The 26468-nt window shown below is 35.4% G+C and overlaps 1 protein-coding gene across 20 annotated transcripts in view; it reads right to left on the bottom strand.

Moving 5' to 3' along the window:
* Positions 1-26468, bottom strand: part of CACNA2D1 (calcium voltage-gated channel auxiliary subunit alpha2delta 1) — a 524609-nt gene that overhangs the window by 229778 nt on the left and 268363 nt on the right. For all 20 annotated transcript variants that reach the window (XR_014067144.1, XR_014067142.1, XR_014067141.1 and 17 more), the window contains one exon: positions 9939-9998. Coding sequence is in view for 16 of the 20 variants with exons in the window: in XM_081535600.1 (XP_081391726.1) it covers positions 9939-9998 (60 nt within the window). In the remaining 4 variants the exon portion in view is untranslated. The remainder of the gene's footprint in view (positions 1-9938; positions 9999-26468) is intronic.

The raw sequence follows: 26468 nt of genomic DNA, 5'->3' as shown, positions 1-26468 counted from the left end.
TTTTCATACATGGAATACAAGTAAAATGGATTTAAGTCAATTTAATAAGCAATCATCTACTGCCTATTATGGGCAATACATACCTTCCTTCTTAAGCAGATATACCCAGCCACACTTAATCATTAAGAAGAAATGAGAACTTCTTGAAAGGAATAAGACTTGAAGAAGATAGTGCCTCCTCTACTAAAATTACCATTTTTGAGACCTTCCCAAGTGCTAAGCATAGTCTCATAAATTATCTCATTTAATTTCAAAGAGTTTTTTGGAAATATGAATGTATTTAAAAATAGAGGACATTCAGAATGAACAAGAACTATGATAATACAGGAAGAAAGCTGAAAAATTATCAGAAATCTATTTTCATGCATTCATTTGCTGGAGGAGAACTGTTTTCTACAAAAGGAGAAAAACATAAAGAAGAGTTCACAGGGATATTTATAAGATGAGGATAAGGTTAAATCTCCTCAAAGACTCCTAAGGAAAGGTGTTTCTGCCCTGTTTGAGAGAACTAAATAAATGGGCTTTCCTGGTGGCTCAGATGATAAAGAATTTGCCAGCAATGAGAGAGACCTGGGTTCGATCCCTGAGTTGGGAAGATGCCCTGGAGAAGGGAACAGCTACCCACTTTAGAATTTTGGCCTGGAGAACTCCATGGACAGAGGAGCCTGGCAGGCTACAGTCCATGGGATTGCAAAGAATCAGTCATGACTGAGCAACTTTCACTTGAAATAAACGGGAATATGGGAACTAGCTCCACAGTCTGATGATGAGAAAGGCCACAGGTTGTTATTTTTGTTAATGGGTTGTATGGGCTTCTTATATATTTTGGAGATAAACCTCTTATCAGATATATGGTTTGCAAAATTTTCTCCCATTCTTAGGCTGCTTTTCACTGTGTTGATTGTTCCCTTTGCTGTGCAGAAGCTTTTTAGTTTTGTGTAGTCTCATTTGTCTATTTTGGGCTTTGTTGCCTATGCTTTTGGTGTCACTCCATAAAATCACTGCCAAGAATAATGTCATGAAACTTTTCTGCTATGTTTAAATCTAAGTGTCTTACAGTTTTAGATTTTTATCGTTAAGTCTTTAATACATTAGACAACCAACAAGCATCGGTGAGGATGTAGAGAAATTGGAACCCTTGCAAACTACTGGTGAGAATCCAAAATGGTGTAATCATTACACAAAACAGTATAGTTTCTCAAAAAAATTAAAAACAAAAAACAAAACTGTCATTTAATCCAGCAATCCCACTTCCAGCTCTGTGTCCAAAACAATTAAAATCAAGATCTAGAAGAAATAATAACACTTCCATTTTCATTGTACCCTTATTTAAAATAGCTAAGAGGTGGAAATTTAGAAATCTGTTTGTAGTGATGCTTCGTAAGGGCCACTTAACTTTGCACTTCAAGATGTCTGGCACTGGGTGAGTGATCACACCATCACAGTTATCTGGTCATGAAGATCTTTTTTGTATAGTTCCTCTGTGTATCTTTGCAACCTCTTCTTAATATCTTCTGCTTCTGTTAGGTCCATACCATGTCTGTCCTTTATTGTGCCCATCTTTGCATGAAATGTTCCCTTGGTATCTTTAATTTTCTTGAATAGATCTCTAGTCTTTCCCACTCTATAGTTTTCCTCTATTTCTTTGCATTGTTCACTGAGAAAGGCTTTCTTATCTCTCCTTGCTACTCTTTGGAACTCTGCATTCAAATGGGTGTATCTTTCCTTTTCTCCTTTGCCTTTAGCTTCTTTTCTTTTCTCAGCTATTTGTAAGGCCTCCTCAGATAACCATTTTGCCTTTTTGCATTTCTTTTTTTGGGGGGGGATGGTCTTAATCACTGTCTCCTGAACAATGTCATGAACCTCCGTCCATCGTTCTTCAGGCACTCTGTCTATGACCAATCTAGACAGCATATTAAAAACCAGAGACATTACTTTGCCAACAAAGGTCTGTCTAGTCAAAGCTATGGTTTTTCCAGTAGTCATGTATGGATGTGAGACTTGGACTATAAAGAAAACTGAGAGCCAAAGAATTGATGCTTTTGAAATGTGGTGCTGGAGAAGACTCTTGAGAGTTCCTTGGTCTGCAAGGAGATCAAACCAGCCAATCCTAAAGGAAATCAATCCTGAATATTCATTGGAAGGACTGATGCTGAAGCTGAAACTCCAAAATTTTGGCCACTAGATATGAAGAACTGACTCATCAGGAAAGACCCTGATGCTGGGAAAGACTAAAGGCAGGGTGAAAAGGGACAACAGAGGATGAGACAGTTGGATGGCATCACCGACTCGATGGACATGAGTTTCAGTAAGCTCATGAGTTGGTGATGGACAGGGAAGCCCGGAGTGCTGCAGTCCATGGGATTACAAAGAGTTGGACACGGCTGAGTGACTGAGATGAACTGAAGATGTGGAAACTACCAAAACATCCATTGACAGATGAATGGATGAAAAAATATGGTATATAAATACAATATAATATTATTCAGCCTCTCTAAAAAGTAAAGGGCTTCACAGACAGCTCAGCTGGTAAACAACCTGCCTGCCAATGCAAGAGACACAAGAGACACGAATTTGATCCCTGGGTCAGGAAGATCTCTAGAGAAGGAAATGGCAACCCTACCCAGTATTCTTGCCTGGAGAATTCCATGGACATAGGAGCCTGGGGGGCTAAGGTCCATGAAGTTGCAAATAGTTGGACATGACTAAGTGCACACACACACAAAAAAATGTAAAGATTCTACAATACATACAACAACATGGAAGGATTTCGAGGACATTACACTGAGTGAAATAAAGAAGAAACAAAGACAAACACTATGTGATTCCATTTATATGAAATACCTAAAACAGTCAACTTAATAAAATCAAAGACTGGAATGATGGCTACCAGGGTTTGGGGAAGAGGAAGAAATGGGAGTCAGTAATCAATGGCATAAAATTTCAACCAAGCTATAGAAACAGCTATGGGGATCAACCACACAACACTATCCTTACACAACAATAACGTACTGTACCCTTACTTATACTTTCTTAAGAGGATAGATCTCAGGCTGCGTTCTCATGACAATCAATTTTCTATAAAGAAAAGTAAGTTTGATATTTTGCTCACAGTGGATGTTGTGTATGAACTTTGACTTTTTAAAATGGTACATTAAAATATTATTTATCTAGGTTTTAAAAACTCTCTATGGTTAGTAATAGGGTCATTTACCCTCTCTCTGCACAGAATACCCTAAGACTGCAGTTCAAAGGCTTTACAGTTAGGGATGTGCCAGTTGATAGCAGCCTGGGCAGAATGGTATTCTTTCATTAGAGCAATGATAGCAGATCGAGTACCAGAGTCAAGGCAGCTGGGAGATGCTCACTGGACTAGGCAAACAGCCATCAAAGGACTTGCACCAACCTGAATCTGAGCACCTGAGATGTATCTTAAGGTTTCTAGTAAATAGCTTCTTTGTTATGGAGCTAGGGAGGGCACAGAGCATCTCACAAAAAAATAATTATGCTAGTGGACAGTACAGAACCAAGAGTTTCTATATAAAGAAATTAATATCAATAGATTGCTATTTTTCTAAAATTGCATTGCAAGTTAGTGGGAAAGCCAATACTTAAAGGAGATTTGCATACCTCCAAGCCCAGTGTTCTGTAACTATACCACAGCTGTGGGCAAACATATTCAGACATTAAAAATGTGCAGTTTCAACAAATTTTAAAAATTATTTCTCCAGCAAAATTGACAATAAATGTCTAGAGTAAAAAATAGATATCTCAGTACAAGTAACTATTTTTAATTTAAAAATTACTTAACTTACAGACTACTGTCTTTTATGTGTAAGGAAGCATTTAACAGGAAGCTTCCTGTGTGCTGTTTTCGGTCTTGCATAAATCTTTTGTTCCTTAACAGCCCCTGAATGCAGGTGGAAAGCCAGCTCTCAGGAATAATAGGAATTTATGTATCCCGTTCGTATGGAAAGTAGCCTTCCCATCCGGTGAAAAGTAGCCATTTACAACTCTCTTCCCTTCTGATATGGAAAGTAACTTTTACAATCCCCTCTCTTGAAAATGATTCTAGCCTCAGGCTTCCTGAATAACTTGTAAGATTTTTTTTATCCCTATCTCTGCTGAAAAAGCTATCTTGTAAGACAGTATATATGTGCCCACAATATGTTGAATAGACGCCTTTGTTCCATCAAAACATCGGTCCCCATGTCTTTCTCCATTTCTCTCTCTCTCTTTCTGCCTTTCCGGCTGCTTCCACGGAGCACAGGTGACCTCTGTGTCTACTTACTCACCTGGGCTTCAAGACCTCTTCGAGAGAGCACCCTGTGCCCTACATAGGTAGATGGAGCTAACTCTTTGTCTAGAGTTATACTGACATACTGTGTAAACCAGGGAATACCAGCCTCTTTTCTTCATTCTTTCACTTTCTTATCGTCGACTCTGTACCCTCAAGTTCTGGTCCATTAAAGGACCACAACAATTATGTACTAGACTATAATTATTTTGCTTATGCTTTAGCCAAAGTTTTTTTATCTCCAAGAGGTTTACATTTCAGTGCTGAAAAAATGTGGTAAAAGGAAAATTCTATAGGGAGTATATACCCGAATATGAATACATACTCAGCATTAGAGGACCATATAAAACAAATAATGAATCCAAGATTGGTGGGTCAAAACCAAAAGGAAATTGGAGAGAGATGAAAGATTCTAGGCAGAAATTATCAAAAGGTGAGAAGAGGAAGGAAATACTGTCTAAGGAAAACATCAAGTAGTTTACTCTGCTTAGGACTCAGAATTTCAGGGAAAGGTTAATAACTACTGGGGAAATGTTGCAATGGAAAATTTACTAAAGATAAGATGGGACAAGATCATGAAAGGCCTGGTATACCATTTATGAAAAATGGAAAGCAACTGCAGATTTTTAAATAAGAAAATGAATTAGAGAAAAGTTTACAGAGCAAATCTTTGTAGACTCTACATTGATTTGTAACGCTGATAACATTTTCCTTGATCCTTTCATTTCTTTCACAGTTGAGAAATTAAGATAGTAAACCTCACCTTAATACAAATAAGAGGTATCCAAAAACTGTAATAAAATGGAGCTCAACTTATAGAGAAGTTAATGAAACCGGTACATTTAAAAGCTCTCTTGTGACAACTACAATTTAATATCTGCTTATGACAATAACTGACTCTAACTTAAATATCAATGAGGATGATTTTGTGTGTTCTTCATGGTTATAATTTTTAGAACATGGCAGTAATTCCAGGAATCTCCCCTTAATGTAGTAATGTAAAATCAGCTCAACCCTGGGATACACAGGTAGCAGATTAGCCTTGAAAAATATCAGACTCCATCCACCTCCCCATTTCCCAAGTCAGACACTTGTTCCAAGTTCTCTCTACCTTACTGAGAAGAGGGGAAAAAAAATTTACCAAGCTCTAATGAGATCTAAATTTGCATTATTCCAGCACATATTGTCATGATGCTTTACTTGTGGGAGTTCTACTGTATTATCTTATACTATAATGTGACTTTGGCTTCAAAAGAAATAATAGTGAGGACAGAATATCACTAGAACATGTTAAATATTATTTAAAAAAAAACAGTATTGGCTAGGTAAATAATGAGTAAATATGTTGCTTCTTTTTTTTGAATATAAGAAAAAAAAGGGGTGTTATCATGATAATGAACCATTTAAAGCCCCTGCTTATTATTTTCTACTCTGGTATCTTATAGTCATTTTACCATGGGCTTTTATGTGTATGCATAAACAAAAAGAGTCAGACAACACATACTTGTCTGGATCTTTTCTATTAAATTGGTTTCCCACAATTTGGGGGTAAATCAGTTTTGCATTTTGGCTCCTTTTCATCTGTCTTGATGGTGAGGAGAAAATTGATAAGACTGAAAAAAGCAGTAGTAAAAAATCGATTGCTTCCCTATGTTAGAAGTGTTGCAAAAATATACTGAAATATGAAAGCTCTTGATTCCAAAAGAATGACTCTACCAAAGGCAGAAACTAAGAAAGACTAAATCCAGCTACAGACTAAAGTATCTTGATAATCTATTAAATTCATTCATTAAGACAAAATGCCTCCTTGCCCCCCATTTTTTTCATTTTTTATTCTTAGAAAGTCAGCACTTTCACATCCAGTACCTGTACAAATTTAGAACAGTGTTTCTCTTATATATTGTAACCAAAATAAATAAAGTATGATTTCATAGTTTCCATATTCACAACTGTTTGTGCTGCAATCAATAGAGGTAAGGCTATTTCATGACATGATATGGCTAGATGAAATAATAAATATACAATGCCAGTGCCCATTAATTTAACTCATATAAACACAAAATTCTACACAGTACAACTTTTAAAGCAGCATTTGAAAATATTATTAGACTAAGGTAATTTTTAAAAATATATATATGTAAAATTAAAACTAAATTAGGAAAACTAAATTAGCCTGATTAACACTCAATAACATTCAACTTCTCTAGAAAAATTTCTGTTGTCTAATTTAGTTTCTCTGTGAAGCTAGAGCTAAAAAGAGGCTCGTCAAATGTTTTATTTACTGGCCAATTTCTAGCCTGTCTGTACTCAGCCTTCACAGTAGCAAGCTGATGCTAATAAGCCATACATAAAGATCCCACTTATTAAAATACAAATTAGGCACCCCTTATGTTTATACATGTGTAAGTACAATTAATATTGCAGGCTTAGTTGGAAACAAAATTGCTTTAGTTAACCAACCATTGCAATGCAATCAAATGAGATTTCAGAAGCAATTGGAAAAGATCTGTTCAGTAGAAATAAAAGCAATTATTTCATGCGGAACAATTAATTTTCCAAGCTCCTTTTTCCTTCTCCCACCTGCCCTTAATAAAATAATTTGCCCATCATATGTGACATAAAAAGTCCCCTTTAATGCCAGTAAGTTGTATGTAGACCTGAAAGGCAGCTGGTAGACACAGCTTATTTACAAATATTGGTTTGAACTTGTAAATGCATGACCGCATAAATCTTAATCCATTTAGAGTATACGCCTTTTGTTCCCTCAATTGTACATCCAACTGGGAATTGAGTGGAGCTGAGGGAGAGCGAGAATTACAGGAGCCCTTTCTTGTTGCCAGCATTTTAGTGCTTTGCCTTTTGTTCTTGTTGTTCTTGAGATTTCTCTACAGTACAGACTACAGAATGTTAATCAACATTTTGCCTAAGTAATGTTAATGAAACCACCCTACTTATACTAGAGGGAAGAACTGGCATACTATATTTCTTTTTGAAATGTTAATGTACCTTTTAGTAAATTATTTCTGCCTTCTAAATCATCCTAGTGTTAAATTATTAAAGGGTGGCATTAAAGAAGTATTGCACTGATGCAAATAGTTAAATTCCTTAAAAGATAAAAGGCTTATAAAGTTTAAAAGAAGGATCTTTTGGAGTATGGAAGCATTTAACTTCAAATTAAACATTTTTAAATGTTTGGTTAAGAAATTGATAAAATTTGCAGTTGTTTTGTCTGTGTTCACACAATAAAGGGAGATTTAATGGTGATTTCTAATTTCCAACCACTCATGAAAGTGAACTTGATTTTTTTCACAGTCTTGAAGGATTTGTTTAACTTTACTGTATGGAAATGAATTGTAGCATCATCTAGCTTATCAGAGAAGAAAAAAAACAAAAAGGAAGAAAAGGATCTCCTATTTTTGCAATATTTACTTATTTGAATCTGAAGGCAATCTTCATTCAGGTTCTATTCTTCAAATTTAAGATCACTATTTTCTCAACAGTCCCTCACCTGTGTTATTTCAAAGGGAAGGGCTACTGTAAAGACTTCATGGAAAATATCAATTCTCAACATGCAAATTGTGACAGATATGTGTACTGTGAACACCATTTATAGTTCATCAAGAAGGGTACTCAGGAAATGAGTTGACAGAGCTCTAAAGTGCCCTAATTTGTTTTCCCTTTAATGGTCTCTTTTAATGTCAATCACTATGTTCATAGATCTTGAATAAATTGTGAAGTAATCTAGGGGGAAATTTAGAACTGAATTTGTTCAAAATTCTCCCACACAGTGATGACTATTTGCTAAAAACTCCTAACATTTACTGGGTAAATCATTTATTTTCTATTTAACAATAGATCTAGCGATGGCATTATTGTCATTGTGGAACTGATTTGCTCTCTTGCATGACTTTTCCTAGCCATATTTCTGTATGGATACAGGCAATGAGAGAGTAGATTTTAAAAAGCTATATTTCAAGATAAATTTTTACACACTTTGATATCTGAAAAGTATAAATATTGCTTAAAATGTTGATGTATCATAATTTGATTGGCTTCTTTTTTTTTTCCTTCTTAGCCATACATAGGTGGTAAAGTGCAATCCAATAGATGATGGTTTAGATTAAATTAAAGAGTAATGGCTAGCACACATTTAAGAGTTTTCATGTCATCTACAATGATCACCCATTACTTCTATACGGAAAAATAAATCATTGTCATAATGTTAACTTAGTGTTGATGAGTCAACATATCTGGGAAAGGAAACTTTATATACTACATTCCTACTTGTCAAGTTATTTTTATACAGCATTTCTCCCTAGAAAATCTGAAAAGACATACCATTAATAAATGACTGAAATATTACCAAATTCCTTTAACGCAAGAGAAGCTTTTGAGAAGACCAGTCTAATCTATATACTGTGCAATCTGATTTGAATGAACTTACAATTTTTAGGTTCTCAGAATTACTCATGATTTAAACTAAAACAGCACCAATTTACTATATCAAGACTAGGCAGACTACAAGGTCTAACTTTACAACTATTATGCTTTTACTATGCCACTTCTAAGAGGGGAGGAAAATAAATTGCATTAATTATCAGTTCATCAAAAGGATATTTGGCTATTTTTGGTTTATTCAAGCCACACCAAACAAATGCAAGTTTACTTTCCTTTCATGTAACAGCAACAAACTGCATTGTAAAATCTTCACTGGATGAGTTTATAATTTGTCCTCTATATTGAAAAAGATTGTGTTTTAATCACTGATTTTTTTCTTTATATATATTTTATATATGCCAAATTGACCTATGCACCTATAATAAACAATTGTGGATTAAGCCAGTATCTACATGATACCAATAAATCAAGCAATATGATCAATCCAAATGAAAGAATTAAACTGACAGTAATCAGAGTCTCAACTGAGTACACTAGGAGTTTGCTTAAGAAATATAAATTAGTAGAAAAGACAGTAAAACTAAATAATATCAGAACTAATAAACATGAAAGACTATTTAACTATTACTGTATAAGTAAAAGGGAGGAAGGAAAGGGAGGGAGGGAAGGAAGGAAGGAAAGAGGGAAGGAGGAAAGGTGGGTGGGAGGGAGGCAAAAAAGGAAGGGGATTCATCACAAAAATTTCTGAGATCTGTATAAGTCACCCCAATGACTCTTGAAGCACAAAACTAGTTTATCAAAAAAACTCAGACAAAAGTTAGTATCATCTGATATTTGTAAAAGCAAGCCAGAGCAGACATACGATAATGTCTAGCTAATGTGGAACAAATTAAAGAAATCTTAATACATTTATTCCAACTTCAATTGCATTGCCCACCAAAGTGGTTACATTATGTATGTCACTTCTTAGAAAATGCCACTTGTTTTTCAACTACTATATTTTCATAATACAGAGAAAGATTATTCAAATACTACAGTTTAATGTTATTTTTCTGTTATTAATTTTATAAATACCTTGGAATATGGGAGAATATTTGAAGGTACTTGTTTAAATGAAGTATAGTGAACTGTTTTTTCGTCCCAAAGTCCATCACTAAAAATATATTTAAATGCAACCATTTAGTTATCCAAACACAAGACATTAATGCACTTATTAATTCAAGTAATTAAAAAGGGTGCTTACTGCGAAATCCTCTCTCCACTGGTGGGCTGCTTGAACTTTCTCTGCTTCCAAAGCTAGGCGCTGCAAACAAAACAAGATTCTTAGAATTCAAATGATCACACGATTATATAATTTTTATATAATGCTTGGGTTTTCAAATCGATTATTAAGACATAAAAAAGACGTTCCTTATTTGTGATTCATAAATTCTAAATGATTTAATAACCTAATTTACTAAAGTTGATATATATGTATTCACTCTTTAGTAATGTAAATAGCATAGTACTGTTGAATACCATTAAGTTTACTACCTCTGCCTCTGTAGTAGTGTGGTGCTATCTATCAATGCTATCTATCAATGACTAACAATTATTTAAGAGAAAAGTTTTGATCACTAGGGCATATTAATCTTGGTGAAATCTTGCTTTTAATGAACACCTTTATAACATATATTTCTAATATAAGAGGAAAGAAATGACATTAGGAAATCAATAAATATGGGCTAAATTTTGTACAGGCACCTTCTTAATAGCATTTTTGGCTTTTTTTTTTAACCAAAAAAGACAAACTTGTAATAATTTTCTCCTTGCTAAAATACATTCTTAAGAGTTTATTCAGATACCTGTGAGGAGCAAACTATCAATCCACACACTCGAAAATGGCTTTATTTCCCCTTCATTCTTATACTCCAAAGCATTAGAGAATTCTAGCCTGACTTATTTACCTTTAGCACTTTTAAAGGTTTATTTCATTAGGTTTAGCTGGAGATGAAATACCTATTGTCAGCCTGCTAATGATATTCTGCAGGTAAATTTTTTCCTTCTCTAATAGTTTTTATATTTTCTCTTTGTATTTCCCACCGGTGCTATCATGTTCTCCATTGGGCTAAGTTTTCACAAAAGACAGTAACACTTAGTGATTAAGAACAGATTCAAAACTAGACTGCTTGGTTTTAAATACTAACCCTGCTGCACACTAGCTGTGTAAACTTGGGAAAAATTAAGTTTTTCCTCCTATCTTCTAATGGGAATAATGTCAAAATCTACCTCATTGATTGCTGAAAGAATTAAATAATATACTATACTATACATAAACTGCTTAGAACAGTGCCCAGCAGACAGTAAGCAAATATATACATCAGCTATCTAACTATGAAGGATAATTATGATTACATTTGTACTCTATGTCACTTCATCTGTAACCCTAGACAGCTAGGAGACAGGCAAAATAGGACAAGTTTAACAGTAAATATATGTATTAAACTAATTTATTTAGAGATAGAAATGATTAGGTTAAGGTTTTAGAAAAGTGTAAATCTCATAGTGGTTTGCTGGTTCATGTTTTTGATCTTTCAGTACAAACTGTACACTTCAGTGTGTGCTCTTGTTGTGGAAGTCTAGCCCATACTAGGAATGGAAACATTCTTTTAGACAAATTTTATATTACTATATTGACTTGTGTGTGTGTGTGTGTGTGTGGGCTCAATTGTGTCTGATTCTTTGCAACCCCATGAACTGTAGCCCACCAGGCTCCTCTGTCCATGGAATATTCCAGGCAAGAATACTGGAGAGGGCTGCCATTTCCTACTCCAGGGGATCTTTCAGACCCAGGGATCAAATCCACATCTCTTACATCTCCTGCACTGGCAGGCAGATTCTTTACCAGTGTGCCGGTACAACTGTACTGGCTTTATTCCCTTTTATATAATACTGTGAGAGTGAAAGTGAAAGTCACTAAAAAATGTCTGACTCTTTGTGACCCCATGGACTATATCATCCAGGGAATTTTCCAGGCCCGAATACTGGAGCGTGTAGCTGTTCCCTTCTCCACGGGATCTTCCCAAACCAGGGATTGAACTCAGGTCCCCACATTGCAGGCTGATTCTTTACCATCTGAGCCACCAGGCAAGCCCAAGAATATGGGAGTGAGTAACCTATCCCTTCTCCAGCAGATCTTCCTGACCCAGGAATCAAACTGGTATCTCCTGCATTGCAGGAGGATTATTTACCAGCTGAGCTACCAGGGAAGCCCATTTAAACTGTAACCCATTCATTTTTCTAAACTATTATGTAGCTATTAGTAATGACTACAAAATATTGCCTAGTGGGAAATCTCAAGAATCTTGAAAAGAGAAAGTGAAAGTTGCTTAGTCATGTCCAACTCTTTGAGACCCCATGAACTATACCTATAGTCCATGGAATTCTCCAGGCCAGAATACTGGAGTGGATAGCCTTTCCCTCCTCCAGGGTATCTTCCCAACCCAGCAATCGAACCCATGTCTCCTGCATTGCAGGTAGATTCTTTACCAGCTGAGCCACAAGGGAAGCCCAAGAACACTGGAGTGGGTGGCCTATTCCTTCTCCAGAGGATCTTCCTGACCCAGGAATCCAATCAGGTTCTCCTGCATTGCAGGTGGATTTTTTACCAACTGAGCTATCAGGAAAACCCACTGAATCACTTTAAAGGAAAAATTCCCCAGTGTGCTCAAATAACAATGGTTCCAGTTTATCAACTACTAGGCAGCGATGTAACTTAAAAGAATCTAATAAATGTTAGAAATTGTACCAGGGATAGTAACCCAAAAAAGGTTCTTTTTACCTAACAAAGCTAAAATCCTGAACAGAGCAAAATCATGGGAAAAGTGCATTCATTTCAGTCACACTGGATCACAATACATTTAGAAACTCACATACAGTATAAAAATGTTGCTAAAAAAATGAATAAAATGATAAAAGAAATGGAATTGGAAGCAATTTCTTTATAAGAAAACTTTACTAGGAAAGATAGAAAAAAGACAGAATGAGGGAAAAAATGCATATACTTTAGAAAATTCAGAATGTATGTCTTCCTCCATTTTTAACAATCCATATAAGAACTAAATTACTCATACAAATGGGGCAAATAATAAATTTGAGTGTTTTGTGAATTTAAACAAACTACTGGATAGAATATAAATAAGTTACATAATTTTTAGGTTAAGAAATATTAGAACTCTAACTTTTCTTGAAGATGGATATTAAGATTTTTCATTTCAGGACACACAGAAGGAGGCTGCCAATCCAACAAAACACAGTGTGGGACATTCACCCACAGGGCCACACATGGTTTACAAGGCACCAGGTCTCATTGGTCTGTACTCTGATCTGACTCATAATCACATGGTTCATAATGTGAACTTAATCCACATTTAATAAGCCATTGTGATAGTAATCATCAGCTAATTATTTCTAGGAATAAACTAAACAGGGAGGAACAATGGTCACAAACTATAAGACGATTCTCTTAGAGGGCAGAGTCCAAATCATCTTTCTTATACATATATTTGTATATGAGAATTTTATATATATATATATATATACTAATTTTATGAAGTAAATGCCATTTATTGCAAGATTCTGAAATAGTTTTAGAAGCCTAAAGATCTGTATTTTTTGCAGAAGCAAAAGAGCATTTTAAAACATTAGTTGGGAGCTGAAAATATGCTGAATTTTATATCCTCAGCTTGGAAATCAAGAGATACACATTATGAAAATGCACTACTATTATCTTTTTCACAAAATTAGTAAAATAGTTTTTTTACCTAGCATTTTTCATGAGAAAGCAAAATACAGAACTTTAGCTACTTAGCCTATCTTGGGTATCGAAACAAATAGTTGCTGATGGTGCCCTTTCTTGTGGCAAAAAACCAGCTAGTCATGACTCACAGAAAACAGACATGTCTTCTGGACACTGCAAGTCCCTAGTTAACTTTTATTCTGGCAAAGTGACATTTTATATTTTAAAGCCAATGACCTACCATTAAATGCCATGGGGAAATTGTGTTAAGACTGATAAAATTCCTACCTAATAAAATGTAAATGTTTGCTCAGTAGGAGATCCCTTTTTCATAGTTGGCTATATAAATAGACCCTGTAGCAATAACTTGTTCAAAGATCAAATTGCCAACATCTGTTGGATCATCAAAAAAGCGAGAGAGTTCCAGAAATACATCTACTTCTACTTTACTGACTATGCCAAGGCCTTTGTGTGGATCACAATAAACAGTGGAATACTCTGCAAGAGATGGGAATATTAGACAACATGACCTGCCTCCTGAGAAATCAGGTCAAGAAGCAACAGTTAGAACTGGACATGGAACAACAGCCTGGGAAAGGAGTAATTCAAGGCTGTATATTGTAACCCTGCTTATTTAACTTGTATGCAGAGTACATCATGAGAAATGCTGGAATCAAGCTGGAATTAAACTGGAATCAAGATGGCCGGGAGAAAAATCAATAACCTCAGATATGCAGATGACACCACCCTTATGGCAGAAAGTGAAGAACTAAAGAGCTTCTTGATGAAAGTGAAAGAAGAGAGTGAAAACATTGGCTTAAAACTCAACATTCAGATAGCTAAGATCATGGCATCTGGTCCCATCACTTCATGGCAAATAGATGGGGAAACAATGGAAACAGTGACAGACTTGATTTTTGGGGGCTCCAAAATCACTGCAGATGGTAATTGCAGCCATGAAATTAAAAGCCGCTTGCTCCTTGGAAGAAAAGTCATGACCAACTTAGCATATTAAAAAGCAGAGCCATTATTTGCCAACAAAGGTCCATCTACTCAAAGCTTTGGTTTTTCCATGTATGGATGTGAGAGTTGGACGGTGAAGAAAGCTGAGTGCCAAAGAATTGATGCTTTTGAACCGTGGTGTTGGAGAAGACTCTTGAGAGTCCCTTGGACTGCAAGGAGATCCAAACAGTCCATCCTAAAGGAAATCAGTCCTAAATATTCATTGGAAGGACTGATGCTGAAGCTGAATCTCCAATACTTTGGCTACCTGAATGCAAAGAACTGACTCATTGGAAAAGTCTGATGCTGGGAATGATTGAAGGCGGGAGGAGAAGGGGACAATAGATGATGAGATGATTGGATGGCATCACTGACTCAATGGACATGAGTTTGAGTAAGCTCTGGGAGTTGGTGATGGACAGAGAAGCCTGGTGTACTGCAGTCCACTGGGTCCCAAGTGGGACATGACTGAGCAACTGAACTGAACTGAACAATAACTTACTTCAGAAAAAGAAAATGTATCTCTTCTCATTTAATTTACAATACAGTTTAGTAAAGTAGCAAACACTAAAACCAGATGAAGCATCAGGTAGAAACAAAAAACCCAGATCAGCATAAGTACCTACACGAAAAAAACTGAAGATTCTGTCATATTAAGATAAGCCAGAAAATTTCATTAAATGGCTTTATTATAAGTGAAATAGTACATATGGATTTAAAAGTCCTTTGGGTATGGAATGATAAGTATATATATATAATGTCATTAAAATAGTAATAATATATACATCTCTACCTACCTATCGGTTTGAGCATGTAAAATAAAAAATCATTTTAAAGATATATTTTAAGAACAAGTTTAACAAAATGGACTTGAACCTAAGCCTTCCAACACCAAAGCTTATTCTTGTTCCACAAGATCAATCTTTAGTTCCCACTAAACCTATCAAAGTGTTAATATCACTTGGCATTCATAGAATCTACGAAGACATAGTAGAAACAAAATTAAAAAAAAAAAAACAACAAAAAACAGGCAGAAAACTATTTAAGGTTAATGGAAATATCCCCAGTACTTTTTAGAATTTGCTCAAGACTACAAGAAAAACAGCACAAAATGTCATATGTCAGTTTGGATACTATCTTTTACTTTGGTCTTGCCCTCAAATCCAGAGAGAATGTTGCTAATCAGGGGAAAAGCTTTTGATATGCAGTGATCTGCAAGAAAAAAAAGAAAAGAAAGAAAGAAGCAGATAATGGGAGAGGTTTTCTCAGATCAGAGAAAGATCAGCTCCCTTGAAGGTCTATTCATTCTCAACCTTCACCTTTTTGTCATATCTTTATCTTTTCCACTAGCATTGCATTCTATCAAGTGATGTGCAAGTTTAATAAAAGCACTATAATTATACAGTGTAAGAAGAAATAATTCTATCATTCTCCTTAAAAATATCTAAAGATATTTTTTCTTGGGAATATTTTCCAAACCTGTAAAAAATTTACTTCCTAGACTGTATGCTAATTGCATATGAAAGATAAAGTTCTATGAAACATTTCATTACAAAGAATTTTCCTTTGATAACCTTGAAAGGAAATCTTCAGGGATCATACGGTATTTCTGTTAGAATCCAATAATTTTGATACTCAATGTTAATAATATCAAGAACTGAAATAGCTAAACAGTTATTTCAAAGAAATAACTAATTCAAAACAATTTCTTTGGTTAGTGTATGTCAAGATTTTTCTTTCTAATAAGGCAATACTAGTTCTCTACAATAGACACTTTGGTAAAAAATGCAAGTGTAATATAATCAATGTTCAAATAGTCAACAACCTATAAGAATGAGCAAATTATTGCATTATGCCTCTGTTGACAAGTTTTCCCTATTTTCATCAAATGTTCTTAAGATACCTAAAGAATCACGATAGTTATCTGAATGATCTAACAACATCTACTGAAAACAGCAAACAAGTAAAAGAAGCGACTTCTGTGTGCTGAAGAAAAGTGTACACGTGCCACTGATAACTCTGGATAGTGACAGTGTTACTTGCTCAGTCATGTTTGACTCTTTGCGACCCCATGGACTGTAGTCCACCAGGCTCCTCTACCCATGGAATTCTCCAGGCAAGAATACTGCAGAATGGCTACTGGGTAGCCATTTCCTTCTCCAGGGGACCTTCCTGACCCAAGGATCAAACCCAGGTCTCCTGCATTGCAGGCAGATTCTTTACGGTGTGAGCCACCAGGGAAGCCCTAGTGTTAAAATAAGTTAAATACTTAAACAATTAAAAAATTGTTAAAATAAGCATGCACTTTTGAATCAAACAGATCCAGTTTCCAATTCTGGTGCTGCTATTCACTAACTATGGAATCACAGGAAATGGACTTAACATTTTTTCAGCATTTCACAACAATATCTACTTTATATATTTTCTATTCATATTTCAATATCTACCATATTATAAACTCAATACAGTTTTACTTCCACTTGAATCTTACAAACACAACTACATAGGACAGAGTATGTTAGCACTGTAATCACTTATAACCACTTAAATGTGTACATATGAGTGAAATGAATGAAAACATCTTAATGGTCCCTAAGTTTTCACTGTATTTTGATCTGTAAAAAAGCTCTTATCTGTGGAACTACAGGGTGTACCAAAAGCAAACACAATTTAGGGAATATAACAGTTTAACAGAGTAGTCAGTAAAATGAGTTCTTCAGTTTTATTTCATTTTATCTTACAATAAATGAAATTAGAAACAAGAGCATATCAGTATATGAACTCTATTTTTTCTTTCTAGTGTAAGATTTAAGGGAGTATCATATATGCAAAACATAAATAAACGCTGCTGAAATCAAGCCAGTCATTATTTATTCTTTTATTTGTGGCCCAGTGAAAATTAAATCTTTTGGAACATGGCTTCTGGATCTTGTTGTATAGATTTCAGCCAGGATCTAACATATTCAGGAAATGCTTTTGAAATTAACTACAAAGCTTCAAGTCTAATAGTCCAAGATGCAATTAGCTCCAAATAAATTGGCAGACTCTTGGAATATATAAGCCAGGGTAAAGGAGGTGTCATCTGGTAAGAATAGCAAAACTTCTTTTAGCAATAGTGAAAGTAAATAATACACAACTGGCAATTATCACTTTTTTTTTTTGGCTCTGCAGCACAAACACTAAAATAAAAAGCTGTTGAACAGAAAGTAATTTCTACATCAACTCTTTGATACCTGAAAGAGCTGATACACACCTGATACATACCTCTTTGATACACTTTGATACCTGAAAAGAATCACCAGATGAACCTGTTCAAATCACCTAGACCACATACAAACCCACTCAACTCCACAACCATCTGAAGATTCTGATTTGGGTATCATTCCCAGAAAGCTACATTGTTTCATAGAGAACACCTTTTCCATAGACTAAACCTTGAAAAGGCTCCTCTAGAATAGAAGTCCCCAACCTTCTAGGCACCAGAGACCGGTTTCATGGAAGACAATTTTTCACAAACTGTGAGTGTGTGTGTGTGTGTGAGTGTGTGTGTGTGTGTGTGAGTGTGTGTGTGTGTGTGGCGGGGCGGGGGGAGCAGTTCAGGATGATTCAACCACATTACATTTATTGTGCAGTTTATTTCTATTATTATTACATTACCTCCAGCTTAAATCATCAGGCATTAGATCCTGGAGGTTGGGAACCCCTGCTATACTATATATTTTAGCTATACTATATATTTATACTATGTATACTATGTATAGCTATACTATATATTTTAGCTATACTAGACATATGAATTTAATCACTTTGAAAAACAGTGTTTGAAACAGTAGTACAAGTTGATAGACAAACAAAAATAACCCACTAGTTCCCTAGCCTTACACTATCCTGACTCCCATCACATACTTAACTCTCTCTGTATCTTTGTTGTCTCTCCCTCCTTTTCCCTAATTCCCTTTTTCCTTCTCCTCTCTCTTTCTCTCTCTCCCTCTCTCTCTCTCTCTCTCAGACTTTCAATAAACCACTAACTATAAGTTCATTAGGCACAGGACACATTTCTTTCATGTCTGTACACACCCAACATTTCATGCCATGTGTAGCAGAGAACAGATACTCAATTACTGTATGTGGAAAGGTATAAATAATCACTTTTAAGTACTGTCAAGATTTTATGTCAGTTGTATCAAGATTTATAACTAGGTTCACTACATTATTAGCATTCATTATCATGATACTTCAGGAGGTCACAAAACTCGTTCCCACAAGACAAGCATATTCCTAGATCAATATATCACTATCTAATTCTTAAAACTTGCTGGATCAATTTATCACCACATGATCCTTAAAACTTAGTAGAATTTGGCTATGAATGTGATATAGATCCAAACTAATCCATGTAATTCTAGTTCCACTCTGAGATTCTAAAATCAATTTACAATCAGTTGCCTTATTCTTCAAATGTTGAATACAAATGCTGATTCAGAACCCCAAGACATATATCCCTGATGGCCACTGGGTCTATTTTGGCTGCCTGAACCACAGCTACTTCATTTTGATTTTTAAACGATCTTAAATATGCCATCACTGTTCCCTATGAATTAATTCTATCTCCAATCACCATTTGGGAGACAAGTCTCTCATGTTTATGCGCATCCTGTGAACAGAGGGGGGTTAGATTCTGCTCTGAATTCTCTTCTCAAGAATGTTTGTGTAGCAAACAGCATTGGAAGACACAGTGTCTCCCTGCAGGGCAGAAGACAGATTTATCTGTTCCTCGGGTAAATAAAAATAATCCTATGGGGCAAAACTTGGGCAGACTCCCTTTAAAAGAGAGGCATTTTCCAAACTCAGGGCTCCTCAGCTGTGACACAAGCTCACAGCATAGGCACTGTCTACCTGGGCTACTCAGAAATGGCCTGCCCTAGACTTGATAGTAAGGAGTTACCTGTGGGACCTCCCATGCTGGGAATTACCAAGTCCATTGTGTCTGACTCAGGGAGTCTCCTGAACCTATGAAATGGTAGTTGGCTAGCTTGTTAGCATGCATGAAGAGTAAAATCTCAGACCCTTCCCACTTCTCAACACACCATATCTGATTGAGTATCACTTCTATAAAAATGTTCACTCGTCCATCTTCCTATCTTCAAACTTTCACCATCATATAACTGATGTCATCTTTATTTTTTCCTCAGTTATTTCCTGAGCATGCATTTTGCACCCCTTTCAAAGTATTCCTAGATCAACAGGGGCAAAGTCACCTGGGAATAGGTTAGATACCCATATTGTTAGATCCCATTGGAGCCCTGTTGAATCAGAAGTTCTATCATTCTGTCTTTGACCAAGACCTCCCTGTGATTCTTTTCTGTTTAATTAATTTATTTATTTTAATTGGCTAATTACTTCACAATATTGTAGTAACTTTCGCCATACATTGACACGAATCAGCCACGGGTGTACACAGGGTGGAATGATTTGAAAGAATAGCATACATCGACATGAATCAGTCATGGGTGTACATGTGTCCCTCATCCTGAACCCACCCCCACCTCCCTCCCCATCCCATCCCTCAGGGTCGTCCCACTGCACCGGCCCTGAGTGCCCTGTCTTATGCATTGAACCTGGACTGGCGATCTATTTCACATGTGATAATATACATGTTTCAATGCTTTCTTTCAAATCATTCCACCCTCACCTTCTCCCACAGAGTCCAAAAGTCTGTTCTTTATCTCTGTGTCTCTTTTGCTGATTCACATATAGGGTCTTCATTAGTATCTTTCTAAATTCCATATATATGTGTTAATATACCATATCAGTGTTTTTCTTTCTGACATTTCACTCTGTATAATAGGCTCCAGTTTCATCCATCTCATTAGAACGATTCAATTGCATTCTTTTAATAGCTGAGTAATATTCCATTATGTATATGTACCATAGCTTTCTTATCCATTCGTCTGCAGATGGACATCTAGGTTGCTTCCATGTCCTAGCTATTGTAAACAGTGCTGCGATTGGGGTACATGTGTCTCTTTCAATTCTGGTTTCCTCAGTGTCTAGCAACCCACTCCAGTACTCTTGCCTGGAAAATCCCATAGACAGAGGAGCCTGGTAGGCTGCAGTCCATGGGGTTGCGAAGAGTTGGACATGACTGAGAGACTTCACTTTCACTCTTCCCTTTCATGCACTGAAGGAAATGGCAACCCACTCCAGTGTTCTTGCCTGGAGAATCCCAGGGATGGTGGAGCCTGGTAGGCTGCCATCTATGGGGTCACACAGAGTTGAACACGACTGAAGCGACTTAGAAGCAGCAGCAGCAGTGTGTATGCCCAGCAGTGGGATTGCTGGGTCATATGGCAGTTCTATTTGCAGGTTTTTAAGGAATCTCCACACTATTCTCCACAGTGGCTGTCCTAGTTTGCATTCCCACTAACAGTTTAAGAGGGTTCCCTTTTCTCTGCACCCTCTCCAGCATTTACTGTTTGTAGACTTTTTGTTAGCAGCCATTCTGACCAGCGTGAGATGGTACCTCATTGTGGTTTTGATTCACATTTCTCTGATAATGAGTGACACTGAGCATCTTTACATGTGTTTGTTAGCCATCTATATGTCTTCTTTGGAAAAATGTCTGTTTAGTTCTTTGGCCCATATTTTGATTTGATCCCCTCTAAAAAAGGGATCAAATTTTGTAGGAAGCAGGTAATATAAAAGAACTGGTGAAGTACATAACCACTTAAAAAAAAAGGAAAAAGATGTGGAAATACCACTTTTCACACTCTGATGCTTTGTCTGAGGCTCCACCTTCCTACAAATCTAGGAATGCACCAAAGTCCACTTGAGTTTTACTAGTCTATGAAAATAACAAAAATACTATTTAATTGAACATGATGCGAATTGACATAATTTTTTAAAAGATGCAGTATAATAGGTAAGAAGTACCTTTGAAATTATTTCTTGACACTTTATTTTGACCTTTTTGTTTGTTGTTTGTTTTTAAGAAAAAACAGAATGTGAATCTAAAGGCTTCAACTCTCTTCAAAGACCATAACTTGAAGCAGGAATAGAAATAAATATACCTGGTCAAAGAATATATGTTTATAATTTATCTTTAGTTTTACATATGCATACCTATAAGTTTACATATTTAGCAATAAACTGATACTAAGTGGGGAAAAAAAAAAAGATTATCAAGAACTGAAAGTCGCTCAGTCATGTGTCCAACTCTTTGCAGCCCCATGGACTATACAGTCGGTGGGACTCGCCTGGCCAGAATACTGGAGTGGGTAGCCGCTCCCTTCTCCAGAGGATCTTCCCAACCCAAGGATCAAACCCAGGAGTCCTGCATTGCAGGTGGATTCTTTACCAGCTGAGCCACAAGGGAAGCCCAAGAATACTGCAGTGGATAGCCTATCCCTTCTCCAGGGGATCGTCCTGACCCAGGAATCGATCTGGGGTCTTCTGCATTGCAGGCGGATTCTTTACCAACTGAGCAATGAGGGAAGCCCTATCAAGAAGGGTGGACTGAAAAATCTACCAAATTTATTGTGATATCCTATACTGAAAACTTAAAAGGTTTATCCTATTAGTAAAGGGTCATTTCTTTTCAGATACAACATCTTTCAGCAATTATAACCACTAAAGTGTTTATAACTGTATTTCCCTTGTCATAATTAAAGAGTTTTAAAACAGCCTGAATTATTAACCCTCTAAATCAACTCACAGACAGACAGAAATCCATTACCTGCCATTGTCCTAAGCCGCTCTTTGAACAAATAACTAGAGAGGGTAGCTACAGCACACAAATTTAAAGTAACAGTAAATGCAGTAGCTTCATAATATTACATAGTTACCAAAGATATTACAGAAAGTATTCAGCTATTCTGAACTTAATTTTGAGGTTAGTTTAAAAACCACCACAATACTGTAAAGTAATTAGCCTCCAATTAAAATAAATAAATTAAAAATAAAATTAAATTAAAAAAATAAAATATGCCAAATGGTCAAAAACATTAAAAAATATTCTGTGCAGGGCTTGTTCAAGAAGAATTCAGGAAACCATTAAAAAAAGTATTGACTTTGAAAATATGGGCCAGGTTATTTAATTTCTCTGCACTTCTGTTTCTTTATGTGTAAAACAGATAATAGTACCCTTTCACAGAATTGTTTAGGCATTGGATAAGATTTTTGCTAAACAAACATAGCAATGAAAGATAGTCTTGTCAACAAAAGCTTTTCATGTCAATGTATGGCAAAAACTACTACAATATTGTAAAGTAATTAGCCCCCAACTAAAATAAGTAAATTCATTAAAAAAAAAAGAGAGAAATGAAAAAAAAAAGAAATTAAGAACAGGAACAAGGAGATTCTTCATTTTATTGAAGTATAATCAAACAGTTGTATATCACAATAGTCTAAATAAACTGCAGTACACCCAAGATCCTGTCAGATTACAGCTGCTTCAGCACCCTCTATCTTTTTAATTTTACAATAATGATTTGCCAACTTCAGCTCTCCTTCTCCAACCACTCTCCCTTTGATGATTCTTCTGTCAAAGGAGATTTGTTTCCTTTACCGCAGGCTACTCTCTAACTGCTGGTAAACTATTTATCATTCCTGCTATGTTATCTTAATTTTTTTTACTTTTAAATAATCTACCTTTGAGTTTAATTAACTCACAGGCTGCCAATTTGGTGGGTGGGTTGTTGGCTCAGAAGAGGAAAAAAAAAAAAAAATGATCTTAGCAGGAAAATTTTGTGTTTTGAGAATGTTGCTACGGAAATACTCCTTTTATTTTCTGCTTTTGCTAACACATTAGGGGGGAATGTATCACACTGCGTGGTAGACAAAATTGCATGTTGTGTGCTCCTCCTCCACGTGCACAATTTTTCCTCTAAAGATTTGGAAAATCACTATGATGTGTAAATCAGTCAATCAAATTGGCAAAATACCCAATTTACTAGTCTTTATTTTTTACCATATCAGAATCATTCACTACTAATCTGGAAAAAAAAAATGCCATTCCTCAACCTGGAAGAGAGGGGGTATGGGGGAGAATGGATGCAGGTATACATATGGCTGAGTCCCTTCACTGTTCACCTGCAACGGTCACAACATTGTTTTAATTGGCTATACCCCAGTAAAAAATAAAAAATTATAATAAAAATAAAGAAAAATTAAAAAAATTAAAATGCCATCCCTGTTCCTCCCTTTTCTATAGAATGTTTTTAAATGGCTGTAAGAAATTCAGATGTTATTTTTCTTTAGAATTTAAATTATTTTTAAGTTATGAATTAAAAATTTACAGTAAATAAATGGAATGATGGGAGCCATAAATTTTATCACAGATACCTTTCAAAGATAAGCAATTTAAAATGAATTTATTATTAGCTAAACCTGCCTTATCTTGAAAAAAAAATTCTGTTACAGAATATGAAATCAAGTAGTGTAGTGTCCAAGTACAGGAAATTGCCATTTTTGGACTATTTATTACATGACAAAGTAAGAGAAGCAAAATTTTATAACTTTAAAAGTAACAATCTTAGAAGCCAAAATAATATTCCTATTCATATTCACAGAATTAGCTCCACAGTAATATAGTACTGCTCTTGTTCTATGCATGGAGAATTCAGCTTATTGATTAGTTTTTCTTTATCCTGAATGTGAGTCAATGTTTAATTGCTTCATATCCATAATTGTATTAACTTTGAATAAATTGTTTTAAATAAAAAAATGTGTTCTATCACACAAAGGAGATTAATTACTAAAAGACAATACCAACCCTTTGCTATCAATCAAACAGGCAGAAAAGCATGGCCACCTAATGAGGATTTAGCTCCATTAACTTTCCTCAAATCTCATTTGTAATATAAAAGACCACCATATATTCAATTCCCAGAAAGCTAAATTTAATCAACCCAATAGTGTGTGGATCTGTTTACACCACTATTACTCATTATCTAACTGCAATCTCCTGCTCTCTTCAAATTGTAATATCATCTTATTAAATATTCTCTTCTAGTACCCTGGACTATTTTCAATGGAATAAGGGAATCTTCCAACATCCTAAACCCATCACCATGTCCTCTTGGCATTGTGATAAAAAATCAAGCCATAAAATCTTATGTTATTAAAGATTGGAAAGGATTTTACAGGCTATTCCTCTCACAAGGGAATGACAAAACAAATTAGATAAAGACCCTTCTGTCTGGGCACTGAATAAGGCAACCCAAAAGGATTTTTGTTAGAAAGGAAGGTATGCTATTGAATGATACCACAAAATTACAAAATCTGTTCCACTATATTTACAGGTAAATGATTCACATTTAGTAAGTATACTGCTAATGAGGGCAATAATAAACATATGCTTATAAAGAAGATCAAGGTTTTATGTACAACTCAAATAAATCTAGTATCTATTGAGATTTGCTTTTCTTTCTTCACTCTGATCTCCATATGACCCCTTTCATTACTAAAGATTTGGAAACAAATATCAGAGAGCTAAGGGGTCAAAAAGTTACCTTTTAAGTTAATTCACCTTAACTACTACTAGGAAATATATACTTACACTTTTACTAACTGTATATTTCATACTTTTTAAGACATATTTTTGTACCTAGTCAATGTAAGGATACCCTAGCAAGCATATTTATTTAAATATCTTTATAATCTATTTCCAGCCTGGGAAATAATTTTTCAAAAGCTATTAATTTAGAAGACTTTTGCAGTATTAGTTTTCTGATAAAAGCTTTGAGAGCTTCCCAAAGCAATCTGAATTTATTGAGCTGCTTTTCAGCAAAAAGGTGTTTAATTAGGTTGTCTCACACTTCTAAATCTGAAAACCTAATCACCACCTTCAAACTCAAAGAACATAGGCAAGCTGCTTTGAATATTATCCTGTACAAAACTTTTGGTTTTTCTTTTCACTCATTTCCAACTTCTATCCAGGAAACTTTTGACTTTAAAAGTATTCCATATTTTTAAAATCAAAGAAAAAAATGTAAAACATCAAAGCATGAATACACCCAACTAATTTCCTTTTCTCTTGTTAATAGAGCGCACATATGTGTGAGTATGTGTGAATGTGTGCCTGTGTAATAATCTTCAAACATAAATGGGCATTTGAAAGCAGCTAATCAAAAGACAAGGACAAAGAAAAGTAAAGAAAATGAAAGAGCTGAATCACAGTATTAATGAATATATTTCAAAGGACAGGCTGCAATAAACAACTTTAGTCAGATATGATTTTTTCTCAATTTGGACTCACATTCATCTTAGAAACCCACAAAAATTATTACTACTTCTTGAGAGTTTAAGCCCCACAGCTCTCCAAAACAATCTCACCACATACTGAAGGGAACTTCTTAAAGTCATATTTTCAGAAATCCATGTAGTTAAAAAAGCATTTCTCTCTTCTTAACCCAAATCCACTTTGTTCCATGAGACATATGTACATATCTTTAAGCACCAAGACACAGTTCTTGCCCTCAAGAATTTCACAACTTAATGTAGAGAAAGAGAAAAGGAAAGAAAGTTTAGTGGCATGATTAATGGAGTATCCGAAAGTCACTTAATCAACACTGGGGTTCCAAAGAAAACATGACAATGTGACTTTTAATCACTTAGTGCTGAGTGCCAGGTATGGTGCTAGATAATCTCACAATAAACTCATCAACAGTATTATTATCACTGTGTTCAAAGTGTAAAAACCTTTTCCTAGTACCCGAGGTCTGTTATGGAACAGGAAATAGAAATATATATATAGTTTCATTTACTATCAAATACAGTCTTTAAAAACGGAGACGATTTTTTTAAGAAGTGACAGTCCAGATAGTGTTTGCTTCGTAGGAAAGAAGACTGACACAAAGTTAACTTCCATTTCTAAAGCAGAAGGAAGACGGGAACTGCACAGGGAGGAAGCAGAGTAAGTGTGGCTGGCACCACGAAAAATTATTCCGAGAAAAAATGAATTTTTCCCAAGGAGAGTAAATCCTATGAAAAAGA

This window comes from Giraffa tippelskirchi, chromosome 10, assembly GCF_054371585.1.
Source record: "Giraffa tippelskirchi isolate mGirTip1 chromosome 10, T2T-mGirTip1v1.2.pri, whole genome shotgun sequence".
NCBI classification, from domain to species: Eukaryota; Metazoa; Chordata; class Mammalia; order Artiodactyla; family Giraffidae; genus Giraffa; species Giraffa tippelskirchi.
The sequence above is the reverse complement of the archived record's forward strand: the minus strand, read 5'-3'. Positions and strand labels throughout refer to the sequence as shown.